We start from the raw sequence: 18,075 nt of genomic DNA, 5'->3' as shown, positions 1-18,075 counted from the left end.
CACCTTGTCTGTCTGGGTCAGAGAATAAGAGGGATATACTATTTTGATATATGTCCCATTTATCCAACTACAGTCCTCTATCTCTATGGTCTAAGCATACTACACTGATAGAAAGACAAATATAGGGGATCAAAAAGTGGAATTATCCACAACTAGACTTATTCAAAATGTGTGCATAATCTCCAAACAACACTGACAAAGGAAAATAGTCTAAAACCAGTTTATTTCAGTGTAAAAATTAACTGTTACAGAGTCTGTGTAGCGGTCCATTAATCCAGAAAATATATGATAAACACACGGTTTCTGTGTGTAGTTCATATGAAGAGACGGCAGTGGAAAATGACACATAGCGATAGAGCTTCATTCAGACAGAAATCGCAGTAAAATTAAACACCAGCCTTCAGTTTAGAGCTGAACACAAATGTATGACAGATAATGTGAGAAGTCTGGTTCAGAGTGAACTCTCTCTTTTATAACGTGTATCACATTTATAGATCTGTCTTACATCACTCTACAAAGTGATCAGGAACAATCTCCACTGACAGTGACCTTGGTTTGCAGTTAATCATGTCATGAACCTAAAAAGAACAGGTAAGACTGTCAGACTCATAGCCTAGTTGCTCCAGAGAGGTGTGCAAAGAATGACATACATTCAGGTTAGCTTCCTGAGCTAACATAAATCACCAACACATAACCTCTACTGACCTCACCCCACCTCCTCCTTCACACACATTTTCACCTTTCTATTACACATTTTTTTAATTTTCTTGGTCATTCCCTCTCCCTCCACCTTTATCTTGACCTTCTTCTTCTCCTCCTCCTGTTTCAGACAGTGTGTTTCTTTCAGCTTCTGGAACTTCTTCAGGTCAGAACAGAACAACACCTGAGAGAGTGACAGTCAAGCTCCATTGACATCAATGCATGATTTATTGAAAGTTCAAGTTTCCTGTGTCTCAAGTTGGATGGATGGATAGATTAGAGAAAGAGAGTGAGCAGAGAGAGGAAGTGAACAGATGAGTGGATGGATTCTGACCACCAGTTATTTTTCTCACCGAGTGTGCCCAACCAGCATACGGACCCCATAGCTGCCTGAAGAAGTCCCCTGTGCAGATACAAAATCAGTCAATTAGTGATTGGTAATATTCAGAAGGACACTGTTAAAGCCTGTTAAACACATCCTTGTACTGTGAATCCTCACCTATTTGACGGTGGACCTTGTCTGTGAGGCTCTTCTGCCCATTGCCCGCCGCACAACTGTAGTCTCGTTTTGCGATTTGCCACACGTGTGTATCCACAGGCACAACACAGGCCTTTTCCAGAGACATCAGACACACACAGTCTGCCACCTACAAGGGGAACCCAGGTAACACTTTCTATGCCTGTGTATAATACATGTATAGTCAACCTGGTCTCAGAGCATTTAGTATTATTCTGTACGCAAATCCGAGACACTTCATTTAGTATGATACGTTAAGTTTCATATGGAATGTATTAATTTGTGGATGTGAATCACTCATTTCGTATATGTTACAAATTACAAATCGTATTATGTTACAGATTTGCAAAACGGACAATATGTTAAGAATTTGAAAAACGTACAATATGTTGTGAATTTGCAAAATGTATGATATGTTACGAATTCTAGCTAGGTGGTTAGCGTTAGCGAGCTGGCTAAAGTTAGCTAGGCTAAGGGTTAGGGTTAAGTTTAAGAGTTAGGTTAAAGGGTTAAGGTTAGGGGAAGGTTTAGCTAACATGCTATGTACTGTCGGTGCAAATTAGCTAAAAAGTAATAAGCTGTTGAAAAGTTGCTAATTAGATACAATTCTAGAGCTGTCCATGATGAGATTCAAACTTGCAACCTTTGGGTTGCTAGACGTTCGCTATACATCCACCCCTACCAACCACCCTAAGTAACTATCCGTCTAATGTAACCATACCAAACGTAATATATCATACACATTTGAGTGTCCCGGATTTACATTTACTATGTTAGGTCTACATTTACTATGTTATGCACTCTTAATTGTCCTGATGGGTTGAGGCATACCTTGGGGCCTACCCCGGGGAGGGTGCGCAGTGCGTCACGTGCCTGCAGGTAGGGGGCACTGCGGAGCCCCTGGAGCCAATGGGGCCCACCGTGAGAGTCCAGGATCTGTCTGGCACTCTGCTGCAGGAACCTGGCCCTGTACCCAAACCCCAGGTCCCTCAGACGAGCCTCCACACTGTTGTCTGTCAATCAGAGGACAGAGGACATGTCAGAGCCCAAAACATTTGAAAAAACGAAGGATTTGAAAGAGAGAGATAGACAGATGTCAGACAATCAGCCAGAGTAGTGTTGGTGGTAGTGGAGGTGGAACCTGCGAGTGCATGCAGGGAGGGGAAGTCGTGGTAGCTGGTCTGGTCCAGCTGACACAGAGGGGTGCCCAAGGACTGGCACAGCCTCTCCACCATGCCCTGGATACGAGAGATGTGGTTGTTAGAGGTGCAGATGAAGGAGAACAGGCACTCTGTGGGGTCCTGACGCAGCATACGCACACCTGGGGGAGAGACAGAACACACACACTGTAAAGTATGAAACGCACATGCACGCACCCGCACACACGGAAGAGACATAATAGATACAGACACAGTATTACAAACACAGACCAACTTACCTGTGAAGATCTTGGCAATGCTGTTAAAGTGTGGGTCGGCTGCTCCCCAATCTCTGTACAGATCCCCCAGCTTCACCTTCAGCTGGAAATAATCATTTAGCAGCTCTTCCTCCTTTCTGTCTGGGTCAGGGGTCACAGCCACTGGCTCCCCCTCTTCTTCCTCCTTCACCTCTATCACTCCCTTGGATCTTTTCCCTGACCCCTGGAGCAGGGAACCTGCACTCCGCTTCCTCCCATCCCCTCCTATGGTGTTGGGGCTATTGTATGTGTGGTACCATAGTGTGTCGTCTGTCTGGGTGAGAGTCCACACTCGTCCCCCCATCACTCCGGTCCAGTGGCCATCCCCTGTCTCTCGCCAGCTTGCAGGGAAAAGGGGGGAGGGACGACAGAGGGTTAGGATAAATGGTTTGAGAGGTAGTGAGTGGATTAGAGATCATTTCAATACTTGCTAATGCCTTTGGCAGAGCCCTGGGTCATGTAACATATGGCCTGCCATTGCTCTATAGAATCAGCGAAGCAGTGGTCAAAGGAACTCACCGGAAGCTCTGTCCGCAGCCTAGTGTGAGGTCCAAACGGAGCTCTGATCGTGAGCAGGCCAGGGAGCGCCATGACTTGGTCCCCGCCGACAGCAATGCATGCTGGGACATAGTGCTGGATCACTCACCACATACTGTAGTATAAGAGATATTACATTTACATTTAAGTCATTTAGCAGACGCTCTTATCCAGAGCGACTTACAAATTGGTGCATTCACCTTATGATATCCAGTGGAACAACCACTTTACAATAGTGCATCTAAAATATCTGATGAGATGAACAGTGGAGTATATCTGATGAGATGGATAGTGGAGGCCATGAACTCTTCGAAATAAGGGTTCTTCGCCTGTTCCCATAGGAGAACTATTCTCCTATGGGAAGAGCTGAAGAACCCTTTTAGGTCATAGACGGCACCTTTTTTTCTAAGAGTGTAGCAACAAAATAAAAATAAAAGTTATTTGTCACACTTTGTAAACAACAAACTAACAGTGAAAGGCTTACTCACAGGCCCTTCCCAACAATGCAGAGAAAAATGATAAATAATAGAATAAATACACAATGAGTAAGGATAACTTGGCTATATACACGGGGTAGCAGTACCGAGTCCATGTGCAGGGGAACGAGGTAATTGAGGTAGATACATATAGAGTGACTAGGCAACAGGACAGATAATAAACTGTAGCAGCAGAGTATGTGATGAGCCAAAAGAGTTTGTGCAAAAAGGGTCAATGCAGATAGTTAAACAGTTAACCAATAGCTACCTGGACTAAATATTTAGCAGTTTTATGGCTTGGGGGTAGAAGTTGTTCAGGGTCCTGTTGGTTCTAGACTTGGTGCATTGGTATCGGTTGTCGTGCAGTAGCAGAGAGAACAGTCTATGACTTGGGTCATCCTCTGACACCGCCTGGTATAGAGGTCCTGGATGGCAGGGAGCTCTGCCCCAGTACAGGGTCATACGCACTACTCTCTGTAGCTCCTTGTGGTCCAATGCCAAGCAGTTGCCATACCAAGTGGTGATGCAGCCAGTCAAGATGCTCTCGATAGTGCAGCTGTAGAACTTTGAAGATCTAAAATTCCATGCCGAATCTTTTTAGCCTCCTGAGGGGGAAGAGGATTTGTCGTGCCTTCTTTACAACTGTGTTGGTGTGTGTGGACGATGAAAATTCCTTAGTGATGTGGACACCGAGGAACTTGAAGCTCTCGACCAGCTCCACTACAGATGAGTCGATGTGGATGGGTGCGTGCTCGGCCCTCCGTTTCCTGTAGTCCACGATCAGCTCCTTTGTCTTGCTGACAGTGAGGGAGAGGTTGTTGTCCTGGCACCACACTGCCAGGTCACTGACCTCCTCCCTATAGGCTGTCTCATTGTCAGTGGTGATCAAGCCAACCACCGTTTGTTGTCAGCAAACTTAATGATCGTGCATGGCCACGCAGTCATGGGTGAACAGAGAGTACAGGAGGGGACTAAGCATGCACCCTTGCAGGGCCCCCTGTGTTGAGGGTTAGCATGGCGGATGTGTGTTGTCTACCATCACCACCTGGGGGGCGGCCTGTCAGGAAGTCCAGGACCCAGTTGAAGAGGGAAGTGTTCTGTCCCAGAGCTTGGAGGGCACTATGGTGTTGAACACTGAGCTGTAGTCAATGAACAGCATTCTCACCTAGGTGTTCTTTTTGTCCAGGTGGGAAAGGGCAGTGTGGAGTGCAATAGAGATTGCGTAATCTGTGGATCTGTTGGTACGGTATGCGAATTGGAATGGGTCCAGGGTGTCTGGGATGGCAATGGTGTTGATGTGAGCCACGACCAGCCTTTCAAAGCACTTCATGGTTACAGATTTGAATGCTACGGGGTGATAGTCATTTAGACAGGTTACCTTGGCGTTCTTGGGCACAGGGACTATGGTGGTCTGCTTGAAACATGTAGGTATTACAAACTGGGTCAGGGAGAGGTTGAAAATGTCAGTGAAAACAATTGACAGCTGGTCAGCGCATGCTCTGAGTAAGCGTCCTGGTAATCTGTCTGGCCTCGTGGCCTTGTGAATGTTAACCTGTTTAAAGGTCTTACTCACATTGGCTAAGGAGAGCAAGATCACAGAGTCATCCAGAACAGCTGGTGCTCTCATGCATGGTTCAGTGTTGCTTGCCTCGACGCGAGCATAGAAGAAATGTAGCTCGTCTGGTAGGCTCGCGTCACTGGGCAGCTTGCGGCTGGGTTTCCCTGCCACATCTGATGAGTGTCAGAGCTGGCGTAGTAGATTCGATCTTAGTCCTGTATTGACGTTTTGACTGTTTGATAGCTTGTCAGTCGTAGCAGGATTTCTTATAAGCGTCCAGACTAGTATCTCACTCCTTGAAAGCGGTAGCTCTAGCCTTTAGCTCAGTGCGGGTGTTGCCTGTAATCCATGGCTTCTGGTTGGGATATGTACGTACAGTCACTGTGGGGACGATGTCATCAATTAACTTATTAATGAAGCCGGTGACTGATGTGGTATACTCCTCAATGTTATCGGATGAATCCCGGAAGATATTCCAGTCTGTGCTAGCGAAACAGTCCTGTAGCTTAGCATCCATTTCATTGGACCCCTTCCGTATTGAGCGCGTTACTGGTAATTACTGTTCGAGTTTTTGCTTGTAAGCAGGAATCAGGATGATAGAGTTATGGTCAGATTTGCCAAATGGAGGGCGAGGGAAAGCTTTATAAGCCAATGCATTTCTGTGTGTGGAGTAAAGGTGATCTAGAGTTTTTTCGCCTCTAGTTGCACAGGTGACATGCTGGTAAAAATGAGGAAAGACACATTTCAGTTTTCCTGCATTAAAATCACTGGCCACTAGGAGTGCCGCCTCTGGATGTACATTTTCTTGTTTGCTTATGGCCCTATATAGCTCGTTGAGTGCGGTCTTACTGCCAGCTTTGGTTTGTGGTGGTAAATAGAAAGCTACAAAAACTATAGATGAAAACTCTTGGTAAATAGTATGGTCTGCAGCTTATCATGAGGTATTCTAAGGTGAGTAAAACCTCAAGACTTCCATAACATTAGAGATCGCGCACCAGCTGTTGTTAACAAAGGGACACACACCTCCCCCTTAACCGAAGCTGCCATTCAGTCTTGACGATGCATAGAAAAAACAGCTAGGTGTGTCCATGTCCTTATTCAGCCACAACTCCCTACAGTCCTTCAGGTCTTGTTGATAGGATAGTCTTGAACTGAGCTCGTCAGTTGGTTCTCTAGTGATTGTAGCTACGTTCGCCAATATAACAGAGGACAGAGGCTAATTATTTACTCACCAACATAGTCTTGTCACGTCAATGATAGAGAAATCACAAGAGAACCATCTTTGACTCAATGCATACAAAGTGCACACCACCATCATCAGTTTTCCGTACAATAAAAACAGTGTAGTGAAGATCAGAATGAATCTTGGATTGGCCACTGTGGGTGAAAATACAGCACTTGAAGAAAGAGGAAAATCAGACTATATGTATAATTATTTAACTACAGGTACCATAGATGTGAGTGAAATAGCTGTAAGTAGCAGTAGAAGTATTGTTATCCATTAGTTTACTCCAATTGGGGTAGGGATGTCAAGTTAGAGGGAAAAAAAGTATATAGAAAAAAATAAAAATACATTATGCAAACAATTAAATTGGTAGAACCTACAATCTGCAACATTAAAGCTTATCTACCCCCCCCCCCCAAAAAAAAATAAAAAAAATAAACAACCTAAATCAAAATACAGGTGGGTTATTATAAAGATTGTGGACACATTGCAGACACTAATCAGTTAGTCATGTATCTGATTGATGCTGGTAAGAATTCATCTGTCAGTAACTTTAGCTAATTAACGTTTTTTTTCACTTTTTTTTTTCACCTTTATTTAACCAGGTAGGCCAGTTGAGAATAAGTTCTCATTTACAACTGCGACCTGGCCAAGATAAAGCAAAGCAGTGTGACACAAACAACAACACAGAGTTACACATGGAATAAACAAATTAACAGTCAATAATACAATAGAAAAAATCTATATACAGTGTGTGCAAATGAGGTAAGATTAAGTAGGTGAGTCTATCAATAGGCCGCAGTAGCGAACTAATTACAATTTACCAATTAACACTGGAGTGATAGATGTGCAGAAGATGAATGTGCAAGTAGAGATACTGGGGTGCAAAGGAGAAAAAAACAAAAACAATATGAGGATGAGGTAGTTGGATGGGCTATTTACAGATGGGCTATGTACAGGTGTAATGATCTGTGAGCTGCTCTGACAGCTGATGCTTAAAGTTAGTGAGGGAGATATGAGTCTCCAGCTTCAGTGATTTTTGCAATTCGTTCCAGTCATCGGCAGCAGAGAACTGGAAGGAAAGGCAGCCAAACTAGGAATTGGCTTTGGGGGTGACCAGTAAAATATACCTGCTGAAGAGCGTGCTACAGATAGGTGCTGTTATGGTGACCAGTGAGCTGTGATAAGGCGGGCTTTACCTAGCAAAGACTTAAATATGACCTTGAGCCAGTGGGTTTGGGGACGAATATGGAGCGAGGGCCAGCCAACAAGAGCATACAGGTCGCAGTGGTGGGTAGTATATGGGGCTTTGGTGACAAAACGGGTGGCACTGTGAGAGATTGCATCCAATTGGCTGAGTAGTGTTGGAGGCTATTTTGTAAATGACGTCGCCAAAGTCAAGGATCGGTAGGATGGTCAGTTTTACGAGGGTATGTTTGGCAGCATGAGTGAAGGATGCTTTGTTGTGAAATTGGAAGCTAATTCTAGATTTAATTTTGGATTGGAGATGATTGATGTGAGTCTGGAAGGAGAGTTTACAGTCTAACCAGACACCTAGGTATTTGTAGTTGTTCACATATTCTAAGTCAGAACCGTCCAGAGTAGTGATGCTGGACGGGCGGGTAGGTGCGGGCAACGATCGGTTGAATAGCATGCATTTAGTTTTATTTGCATTTAAGAGCAGTTGGAGGCCACGGAAGGAAAGTTGTATGGCATTGAAGCTCGTCTGGAGGTTAGTTAACACAGTGTCCAAACAAGGGCCAGAAGTATACAGAATGGTGTCGTCTGCGTAGAGGTGGATCAGAGAATCACCAGCAGCAAGTGCCTGTATTCATCATTGATGAATACAGAGAAAAGAGTTGGCCTGAGAATTGAACCCTGTGGCACCCCCATAGAGACTGCCAGAGGTCCAGACAACAGGCCCTCCGATTTGACACACTGAACTCCGTCTGAGAAGTAGTTGGTGAAACAGGCGAGGCAGTCATTTGAGAAACCAAGGCTGTTGAGTCTGCCGATACGAATGTGGTGATTGACAGAGTCGAAAGCCTTGGCCAGGTCGACGAATAAGGCTGCACAGTATTGTCTTTTATCGATGGCGGTTATGATATCGTTTAGGACCTTGAGCGTGGCTGAGATACACCCATGACCAACTAGGAAACCAGATTGCATAGCGGAGAAGGTACGGTATGATTCGAAATGGTCGGTGATCTGTTTGTTAACTTGGCTTTCGAAGTCCTTAGAAAGGCAGGGTAGGATAGATATAGGTCTGTAACAGTTTGGGTCTATAGTGTCTCCCCCTTTGAAGAGGGGGATGACCGTGGCAGCTTTCCAATCTTTGGGGATCTCAGATGATACGAAAGAGAGGTTGAACAGGCTAGTAATAGGGGTTGCAACAATTGCAGTGGATAGCTTTAGAAAGAGTGGGTCCAGATTGTCTAGCCCAGCTGATTTGTAGGGGTCCAGATTTTGCAACTCTTTCAGAACATCAGCTATCCGGATTTGGGTGAAAGAGAAATGGGGGAAGCTTGGGCAAGTTGCTGTGGGGGGTGCAGGGCTGAAGAACCGGGGTTGCCTTTGCTTTCCTAACTGCTTGTGTATACTGGTTCCTACCTTCCCTGAAAAGTTGCGTATCGCGGGGGCTATTCGATGCTAATGCGGTACGCCACTGGTCAAGGGCAGTCAGGCCTGGAGTGAACCAAGGGCTATATCTGTTCCTGGTTTTACATTTTTATGAATGGGGCATGCTTATTTAAGATGAGGAAAGCACTTTTAAAGAATAACCAGGCATCCTCTACTGATGGAATGAGGTCAATATCCTTCCAGGATACCCGGGCCAGGTCGATTAGAAAGGCCTGCTCGCTGAAGTGTTTTAGAGAGCGTTTGACAGTGATGAGGGGTGGTCGTTTGACTGCAGACCCCATTATGGACGCAGGCAATGAGGCAGTGATCGCTGAGATCCTGGTTGAAGACAGCAGAGGTATATTTAGAGGGCAGGTTGGTCAGGATGATATTTATGAGGGTGCCTGTGTTTACGGATTTAGGGTTGTACCTGGTCGGTTCAATGATCATTTGTGTGAGATTGAGGGCATCTAGCTTAGATTGTTGGACGGCCGGGGTGTTAAGCATGTCCCAGTTTAGGTCACCAAACAGTACGAGCTCTTAAGATATATGGGGGGCAATCAATTCACATATGGTGTCCAGGGCACAGCTGAGGGCTGAAGGTGGTCTATAACAAGAGCAACGGTGAGAGACTTGTTTCTGGAAAGGTTTATTTTAGAAGTAGAAGCTTGAATTGCAGGTTCTCTCTGCAGTAGATTACAACTCCGCTCCTTTGGCAGTTCTATCTGGTCGGAAAATGTTATAGTTAGGGATAGAAATTTCAGATTTTTGGTGGCCTTCCTAAACCAGGATTCAGACACGGCTAGGACAACCGGGTTGGCAGAGTGTGCTAAAGCAGTGAATAAAACAAACTTAGGGAGGCTAGCAATTTGTGAAATAAAGATTGCTAACGTTAGTGGAATAACGTATTGTAATGAAACAGGCAGGCAGCAGGCCTCGAACCCTCGACCTTCTAGCCCGAAGTCCAGCGTGCTATCGTCTGTGCCCCAAAAGCATGCTCGTGCGGCAGAGTCGATATCCGCGTTTATAAACCCAGGGTCGTTACAGCATACTGATTACTTCGGCTCTTGCTCTGGTAATAATTAGTTAAGATAGTATTTAGCTAGCTAGTCTACAGGCTATTAATTAGGTTAGCTCCACATGCCATGAGTCACCTCAAAATCATAGTACAGTAGCTAACATATTACGCAAATCTAAGTTAAAACCAGTTTGTCAGTACAAGAAGTTATAGCTTCAAAATCTTACTTTGAGAGCAGATGTTTACACGTATCTTCACACCCTGGATATGTGTGGGCCTATAATGACTTTCCCGGTGTTTGACTGTTGAGAATGGAAAAGAAATATTACGCGGAGTGACCTAACCTCTTTGACTAACATAATATATTTGTCACTTCGTTCTTACATTAACAGCCAATTTGACTTCCTAGTTAATATTTCTAACATTATTCTGCGTATTAATGATTTTTTTTTTGGGGAATTACTCAAACTTTAATTCATTCGTCTACTGTCTGATGCAACCAACCAACACATTTGTGAAACCCCTCTCCACTCTTCGGGAGCCTCCTGATATCAACACAACCAACGATTGGCTCGTTGAGAGAGCATAATATAACGCCTGCAACAAACACCATTCATGATTGGTCCAAAAGACGCGACATGATTGGTTCATATGACTGTCCTTTCATTCTTTCCGTGATTAGGAAGTACACCCGCCCCTCCAGACAAATTATTTTTTGCAACGTGTTTGGCTGGTGTAAATTGTAAAAGATGGCGGATCCGTTGACGCTATTCACTTCTATCGGGCTAAGTGAGCAGAAAGCGAAGGAGACTTTGAAAAATGATGCCTTATGTTCTGCCCTAAAGGATGCTATTGCACAGGTATGACTTCAGAGATTGGTAAAAGTATGAAATCTTGGCAGCTCGGGCATATATGACAGTATTATAAACCATCTATCGTTAGCTTTTTTAGTAACGTTAGTCATTTCACTGACTCTTTTTGGCTGTGGCATTTATTTCAGTCAGACAAGTTCATACTTTGATATGAGTCTGAGTGAATACATTCATTCAAACGTATTATTGACAAATCAAGAATAATAGTGAAAGAAAAGACCTGATAGTTCACTGTAAATTTTCACATGCACATGTTATAGGCCTGCCCCTTTGAATTTTCTTTGGAGTCCTCTTTCTAGTGTACCCTGTCATTAGAACTCATCTTACCCTGACTTGACCAGCTAAAAATAACCCAGATCTCCACTGTACCTCACTTGTTCTTGAAAGTAGCAATCCAGACTTCAATTGACAGTTTTCCTGTCCATCTCCAGGTCTAGTCTACTCTGGGACTTGGTATTGGCCCAACACTGGTTTCAATAGTGTTAAGTGGTGTCAACATTTGTAACACTGTCTATTTATTCCAACTGGTTGATTTCCACAGGCCCAGCGGGTGCTTGGGGTGGCAGGAGTGGACAAAGCGACAGGGACCCTCCTGTACACAATGGCCTCTCGTCTTCGAGACCCCAAACGCCTGGGCTTCCTCACAGATCACATCGCTCAACGCAAGATCTGTACAGAGCTGCAACTGGCAGGTAGACACACACAAACACACGTTTCCTGACATCACTGATTAATGTAGTTGACTGTATGTGTAACCGATGTGAAATTACTAGTAAGTTAGCGGTGGTGCGCGCTAATAGCATTTCAATCAGTGACATCACTCGCTCTGAGACTTGAAGTAGGGTTTCCCCTTGCGTTGCAAGGGCTGCGGCTTTTGTGGCGCGATGGGTAACGATGCTTCGTGGGGTGTCAGTTGTTGATGTGTGCAAGGGTCCCTGGTTCGAGCCCAGGTTGGGGCGAAGAGAGGGACGGAACCTACACTGTTACATATGTCATCAGCATTTTGTCTCGTGACCATTCCTCTCTCTCTCTTTCGCTTTCTCTCTGTGTGTGTGTGTGTGTGTGTGTGTGTGTGTGTGTGTGTGTGTGTGTGTGTGTGTGTGTGTGACATTTGGGGTGAACTATCCATAATGTGTCAGACTGTTTAACCATGCTCCTCTCGCCTCTCTAGCTGCTTTGGAGTTTGTGAAGAGCCATCCCCAGGACCCTATCAACCAGCAGGAGTTTGAGTCTTTGTGTGGAGTGGGAGTGGTTATAACACCAGAGCAGATAGAAGACAAGGTGAGGACTTGAGCTTATTTTGACCTGGGAAAACGTCTGGCTTTAGCCCTAACTAGAGGGCCCAGCGATTTCCTGTTTACCCGTAATGCTGTAAACATAGTCTCTGTCCAGTGATGATGATTATTAACAGTTGCTAGGTAGTGTGAGGGGTTTGACTAACAGTGGTATGTTACAGGTGGAAAAAGTGATCAAGAAGCACAAAGACCAGCTGTTGCAGGAGAGGTACCGTTTTAACATGGGACTGCTCATGGGTAAGAATACAGCCCTGATAGAATATTGATTACCTCCTCTGGGACTGGAGGAAATTAATATCTGTGTCGGTAAGGAGGAGAGGATGTGAGTCTCATTGAGAGTGCCTCTGTCTTCACAGGTGAGGCTCGTGGTGGCCTGATGTGGGCTGATGGGAAGATGATCAAAAACGAGGTGGACATGCAGGTGTGTGTAGCAATACATTTATGTTTGTCCCCTGAAGGCATTGTGTATATCAACATAGATATACTGTACCTCAGCTGTGTGCTTATATTGTGACCCTGTGTTCAATCCTGACCCCATTCCCTCTCAGGTCCTCCATCTCCTGGGCCCAAAGACAGAGGCTGACCTGGAGAAGAAACCCAAGGTAACATTTCACACAGCTCAACATGGCTGTCTATAAAAAATATAAAAAAATGCAATCATATTTCACACGCAAAAGCGCAGATAATTTTACTAATCCATTATGTGACTGCATAATCGCATACAATTTACTAAATGAATAAGTTCTCTATGTGCAGGCTCAGAAGGCTAAGGCTCCAGATGGTGAGGTGAAGGTGAAGGAGGAGCTCACTATGAATGGTAATGATCTGGGGACTCCACATAAAGCTGCTGTGGGTTAAGTGGTCACCCTGTTACAGGGGTGTTGACATACTTTTGTGTGTGTGTAGGGGAGTTAAAGATTGAGGGCAGAACGCTGATGGATGAGCTGAGAGGAGTGGCCTTGAATTTCCACAAACCAGGTGAGATGAAGAGCCACTTCATCCATGACCAATTTAAGTATACTAGCTTGTAACCCCTGACCTCTGACCTGTTTCTCCAGGAGAGAACTATAAAACAGAGGGCTATGTGGTCACTCCTAAAACCATGGACCTGTTGAAGCAGCATCTGGAGTTCACTGGAGGACAGGTATGGAGACAAGGCAATGTCACAGGTGGGATGACCAGAATGCATTTAAGGTTCATACTGCCTGCAGGTGGAACTGTTGATCACTCACTAATTGATCTCTCTCTTGGTTTTTATCTCGCCTGTCTATATTACTGTAGATTCGCACTCGTTTCCCTCCAGAGCCCAACGGTATTCTTCACATTGGTCACGCCAAAGCCATCAACTTTAATTTTGGCTATGCTAAGGTATGACCCTGACACACACTCCACCCACCAGCACCACACTCTTGACCACTACCAGAAGGCTAAGTATAGCTCAGGCTACGTTTAGCTTATTGGTAAAGGCTAAGGCTTGATTTCATATGGGGTACTTGACAGAACCCTGACAATAACACAGTATCATAATTGTGTGTTGTCCTCTTTTCCTCTCGCCTTGTCCTCTCTCCCTCCTCAGGCTAACGATGGGATCTGCTACTTGAGGTATGATGACACTAACCCAGAAAAGGAAGAGGAGAAGTACTTCACTGCCATCAAAGACATGGTGGAGTGGCTAGGTGAGTGTCCGCTGTACAATGTTACCCTAACATCACAACAACACTGGCAAAGCATCCAGAGAACGGTTTTGTAATGACTGGTAATGACATGCCATAGTCAACCATAACACATTGCAACATCTGTATGTGTGTGTCTCAGGTTATAAGCCTTATGAAATCACTCACGCCTCCGACAACTTCCAGAGACTTTACGACCTGGCAGTGGACCTCATCCGTAGGTGGGTGACGCTATCTGTGTTTCTCTTTATTCTCATATGTGTGGAACAATTTGCATGTGTGTGTCTGTGTGTTTGCTCATCTCTCTAGGGGCCATGCCTACGTGTGTCACCAGCGGGGGGAGGAGCTGAAGGGTCACAACCCGCCCCCGTCGCCATGGCGAGAGCGTCCTGCTGAGGAGTCATTGGTGCTGTTTGACAGGATGAGGCGGGGCCTGTTCGCTGAGGGAGAGGCCACACTCAGGATGAAGATAGTGATGGAGGACGGCAAGATGGACCCCGTGGCCTACAGGATCAAATACACAGCCCACCATCGCACTGGGGACGCATGGTAATACACACACACACCACAGTGTTTCTTCTAACAGTTCATTATACTCATCACAGTTCTACCCCCTCCTGCCTTTCCTCTTCACAGGTGTATCTATCCTACCTATGACTACACCCACTGTCTGTGTGACTCTATTGAAAACATCACACACTCACTCTGCACCAAGGAGTTCCAGGCCAGGTATGCTGTGTTGTAGTTGTTTCTGGGTCAACTTTTCTTTAAGTTGTTGGTTCTTTAGAACCTTTGATAATCTTAATATGCTTGTGTGTCCTTCAGGCGGTCATCGTATTTCTGGCTGTGTAATGCTCTGGACGTGTACTGCCCTGTGCAGTGGGAATATGGCCGTCTGAACCTCACCTACACCGTGGTCTCCAAGAGGAAGATCATCAAACTGGTGGAGGAAGGAACTGTCAGGTCAGCATTATACACACGTATGGAAGCCCTGTTTAAGGCAAAACTATTTGTTTCTATGGCCAAACTGTAGGCTTGGGCAATACACTGTATACCGGGGTATTTTGAAACGGTATGATCCAGCTCAGGGCTCCAGCTATGCATTTGGTTTGCTAAGTTGCTAGCTAAGTGGCTAGTTGTCAAGATCAAGCTTCTTGGTTACGGCAGAGACAGTAAATCACCTCCTGGATCACGATCCCTGTTGCTTAAATTGTTTTGTGTTTTTGTTGTTATAGCACCTTGTGTGCACATTCGGTAATAGTGTACGATGGTATCAAAATCTGGATTTCTCCCAACCAAACTATTTGTTTCCAGAGCCAAACTACATTATTTGTGCCAAAGTAACTGTGTGTGTGTGTGTGTGTGTGTGTGTGTGTGTGTGTGAGACTTCCACTGACGGTTTGTGTTTCGCAGGGACTGGGACGACCCTCGTCTCTTCACTCTGACTGCTCTGAGGAGGAGGGGCTTCCCATCTGAGGCCATCAACAACTTCTGTGCAAAGGTATGAGAGAGGGATAGGGAGATGGTGGAGTAAGCAATACTATTGTTTGAATGTTTTATTCCATCTTGCCAGGTGGGAGTGACTGTTGCCCAGGCAACGATGGAGCCCCACATGTTAGAGTCATGTGTGAGGGATGTGCTGAATGACCACGCCCCCCGAGCCATGGCTGTCCTGGAGCCCCTCAAAGTCACCATCACCAATCTGCCTGAGGGCATACGGGTATGTCAACACTCACACAATCACTTTTGCTTCAAGGATTAGTGCGAATGCGAACCATTTATTTATCTTCTCTCCTAGAATGATGTCCGTGTGCCTGACTTCCCAGCCAATGAGTTCATGGGCAGCCATGTTGTTCCATTTACACGCACCATCTTCATCGAGCAGAGTGACTTTAGAGAGGTAGGTGACAAGTTGTGTGGGTCTTAGTGCGCATGCTTTCAATACAAGGTCTGTGTACTTTGTAAGTGTGGGTGTTAACCTTGCTGCTCTCTCTCACACAATCTCCCTCTGCAGGTGATGGAGAAGGGCTACAAGCGTCTGACCCCAGATCAGCCAGTAGGCCTGAGGCATGCTGGCTATGTCATCTCTGTACAGAAGGTCATCAAGGTGAGATGCTTCTCTCAGATTGAAAGACTATAAAGAACCATGTTAAGACTATGAACCTACAAACATGCCTGTTTGTCCTGGCAGGATGTTAGTCCTCTTTCTGTCCCCTACACCGTCTGTCTTCTCCTTTTCCCCTCATTCTCTCACTTTGCTATTATCTTCCGCTTTCTTACTGTTTCTCTCTCGCTCTCCATCTCTCTCAGGACGCCCAGGGCAGGGTGGTGGAGTTGGAGGTGCATTGCTGTACTTCCCATGAGGCTGCAGAGAAACCTAAGGCCTTCATCCACTGGGTCAGCGAGCCCCAGAAGTGTGAAATCCGTCTCTACGAAAGACTGTGAGTCACTGAAAAGGCTTTGCGTGTGTCTGTGAGAGAGACACACGTCTGTAAATACATCTGTCTGCTAGGTGTGGAATGATTTCTCTCTCGCTGTCAATTTTTTTTCGTCTGTCCACAGATTCCTTCACAAAAATCCTGAGGACCCGTCTGAGGTGCCCGGTGGCTTCCTAAGTGACATCAACCCTGTGAGTGTGTCTAAGTGTTACTGTCATGGACACACACAACCTCCGCACATACACACATGCTGATAAAGGAAAGGAGACAAGGAGAGGATGCTTGAGATTCACCCATGTCAAAATGTTTCTTATGTCCTCTCTGTCCCCCAGAACTCCCTGAAAGTGATTGACAGTGCCTTGGTGGACATCTCTGTGAGCAAAGCAAAGGTGTTTGATAAGTTCCAGTTTGAGAGAGTGGGCTACTTCGCACTGGACCCAGACAGCACAGCAGACAAGGTACGGTCCACCAACCAGAAACTGAATAGTTGATTGACACAGGTGGCAAAAAGGAGTGAGAACTGGGGTGTTAAATTGTTTACTTTGAAATGTAGAATGTCATCTTATGAAGTTGGTGACCTAAGAGACATTTCCATAGAGCATGAGCCAGAGGGTAACAGCAGCTTTCCTCTCCCTGCAGCTCGTCTTCAACAGAACGGTCACCCTCAAAGAGGATCCTGGGAAGATGTGATTGGGCAGAATAAGATCAAGCTGGACTGCCTGCTTCCCATGAGCCCTCAAACATGTCTGAATCCCAAATCAACCCCTGTCCCCTATACCTGACATGATTTAGATCTGAAAGTATCAATGAGTGTAAGCAATGATCCATCTTGATAGGCTTGTTGGACTTTTTGCCATATTGAATACCTAACACATATCCAATCCAGATCTACAGATGTGTTTAGGAGTCGATTTGAAATCCAGAATTGGGGTTTTCGGGCATCTTTCAGTTTAGCATTTGCACAGACTTGGAAACTGTCGCAAGGTACCTCCTTTTGAGGACCACAACTCATTTATAATTGGGGTAATAAGGGTCTTACTGTAAGTTGTATGATGTAAACCCATCATATCAAGCTCTGAGTCCATGGTCAAACTTATCATCAAGCTTGGCTCTGCTGATCTCACACAACATAGATGCTTACAAATGCAAAATTTGGTGATACATTTGAGAGGAAAACATGAATAAAACCATGAAAAACAATTTTAAAATAGATATTAAAATGTGTCTGAGTCAGTGTTTACCTTGGGTTAATGTAAGTGTGTGTCTTAATCAACTTTAACAGTGAAAATTAAATACACAAATTATTTAAAAAAAAAAGCAGTGACAGGGATGACATTCACCCACTTTCATACTTTGACACAATCAACTTAAAGGCACACTTGCATTGTTGGAGGAACACAGACCATTTTTTTTAGGAAGTAGAGCGCATGCGAATTAACTCTTGCCTGCCCAGAGCTGTCCCAGCTCCACAATTGGCACATTTCCTGTGGTCTCCCTTAAGAGAACAGTTAAGAGGTCTTTAAGAGGTGGACTGGGACAGATTATGTTTCTAAAACACAGTACCCAGTCATTACCCTGCCTCCAGGGTTCTTCACTAGTGCTGAGCAAAGGTTATTTTCAAGCTTTTGGATGGGGAAAAGATTTAACTGGATAAATGAAAAGTGAGATGTATTGTAAGGTTGTTCCTGATGA

At 45.1% G+C, this 18,075-nt stretch overlaps 2 protein-coding genes across 3 annotated transcripts; one reads left to right on the top strand and one right to left on the bottom strand.

The window, feature by feature from the left end:
- Positions 1-204: 204 nt before the first annotated feature.
- Positions 205-10,609, bottom strand: ogg1 (8-oxoguanine DNA glycosylase). 2 transcript variants are annotated; one of them, NM_001140547.1, is made up of 8 exons: positions 10,333-10,363; positions 3,192-3,324; positions 2,655-3,013; positions 2,358-2,537; positions 2,048-2,229; positions 1,199-1,346; positions 1,053-1,102; positions 207-883 (listed from the first exon to the last, which is right to left on the bottom strand). In NM_001140547.1, exons 2-8 carry the CDS (start codon positions 3,299-3,301, stop codon positions 707-709), a joined length of 1,206 nt encoding a protein of 401 aa, NP_001134019.1. In that variant the 5' UTR covers positions 3,302-3,324; positions 10,333-10,363; the 3' UTR covers positions 207-706. The 2 variants fall into 2 exon arrangements, with proteins under 2 accessions (XP_013990252.3, NP_001134019.1); XM_014134777.3 differs by lacking the exon at positions 2,358-2,537 and having other exon boundaries at positions 205-883; positions 10,333-10,609.
- Positions 10,610-10,771: 162 nt separating this feature from the next.
- On the top strand, positions 10,772-17,603 carry qars1 (glutaminyl-tRNA synthetase 1). Its single transcript, XM_014134851.3, has 23 exons — positions 10,772-10,965; positions 11,519-11,669; positions 12,149-12,258; positions 12,434-12,509; positions 12,629-12,693; positions 12,821-12,874; positions 13,029-13,089; positions 13,179-13,250; positions 13,331-13,416; positions 13,554-13,640; positions 13,849-13,948; positions 14,088-14,166; positions 14,255-14,494; positions 14,582-14,674; positions 14,771-14,908; positions 15,359-15,446; positions 15,519-15,665; positions 15,744-15,845; positions 15,960-16,052; positions 16,256-16,386; positions 16,508-16,574; positions 16,716-16,841; positions 17,023-17,603. The coding sequence occupies exons 1-23, from the start codon at positions 10,855-10,857 to the stop codon at positions 17,071-17,073; spliced, it is 2,328 nt and encodes a 775-aa protein (XP_013990326.1). The 5' UTR covers positions 10,772-10,854; the 3' UTR covers positions 17,074-17,603.
- Positions 17,604-18,075: the final 472 nt, after the last annotated feature.

Source organism: Salmo salar, chromosome 13 (assembly GCF_965601325.2).
Source record: "Salmo salar chromosome 13, fSalSal1, whole genome shotgun sequence".
NCBI lineage: Eukaryota > Metazoa > Chordata > Actinopteri > Salmoniformes > Salmonidae > Salmo > Salmo salar.
This window is presented reverse-complemented; position numbering and strand designations above follow the sequence as displayed.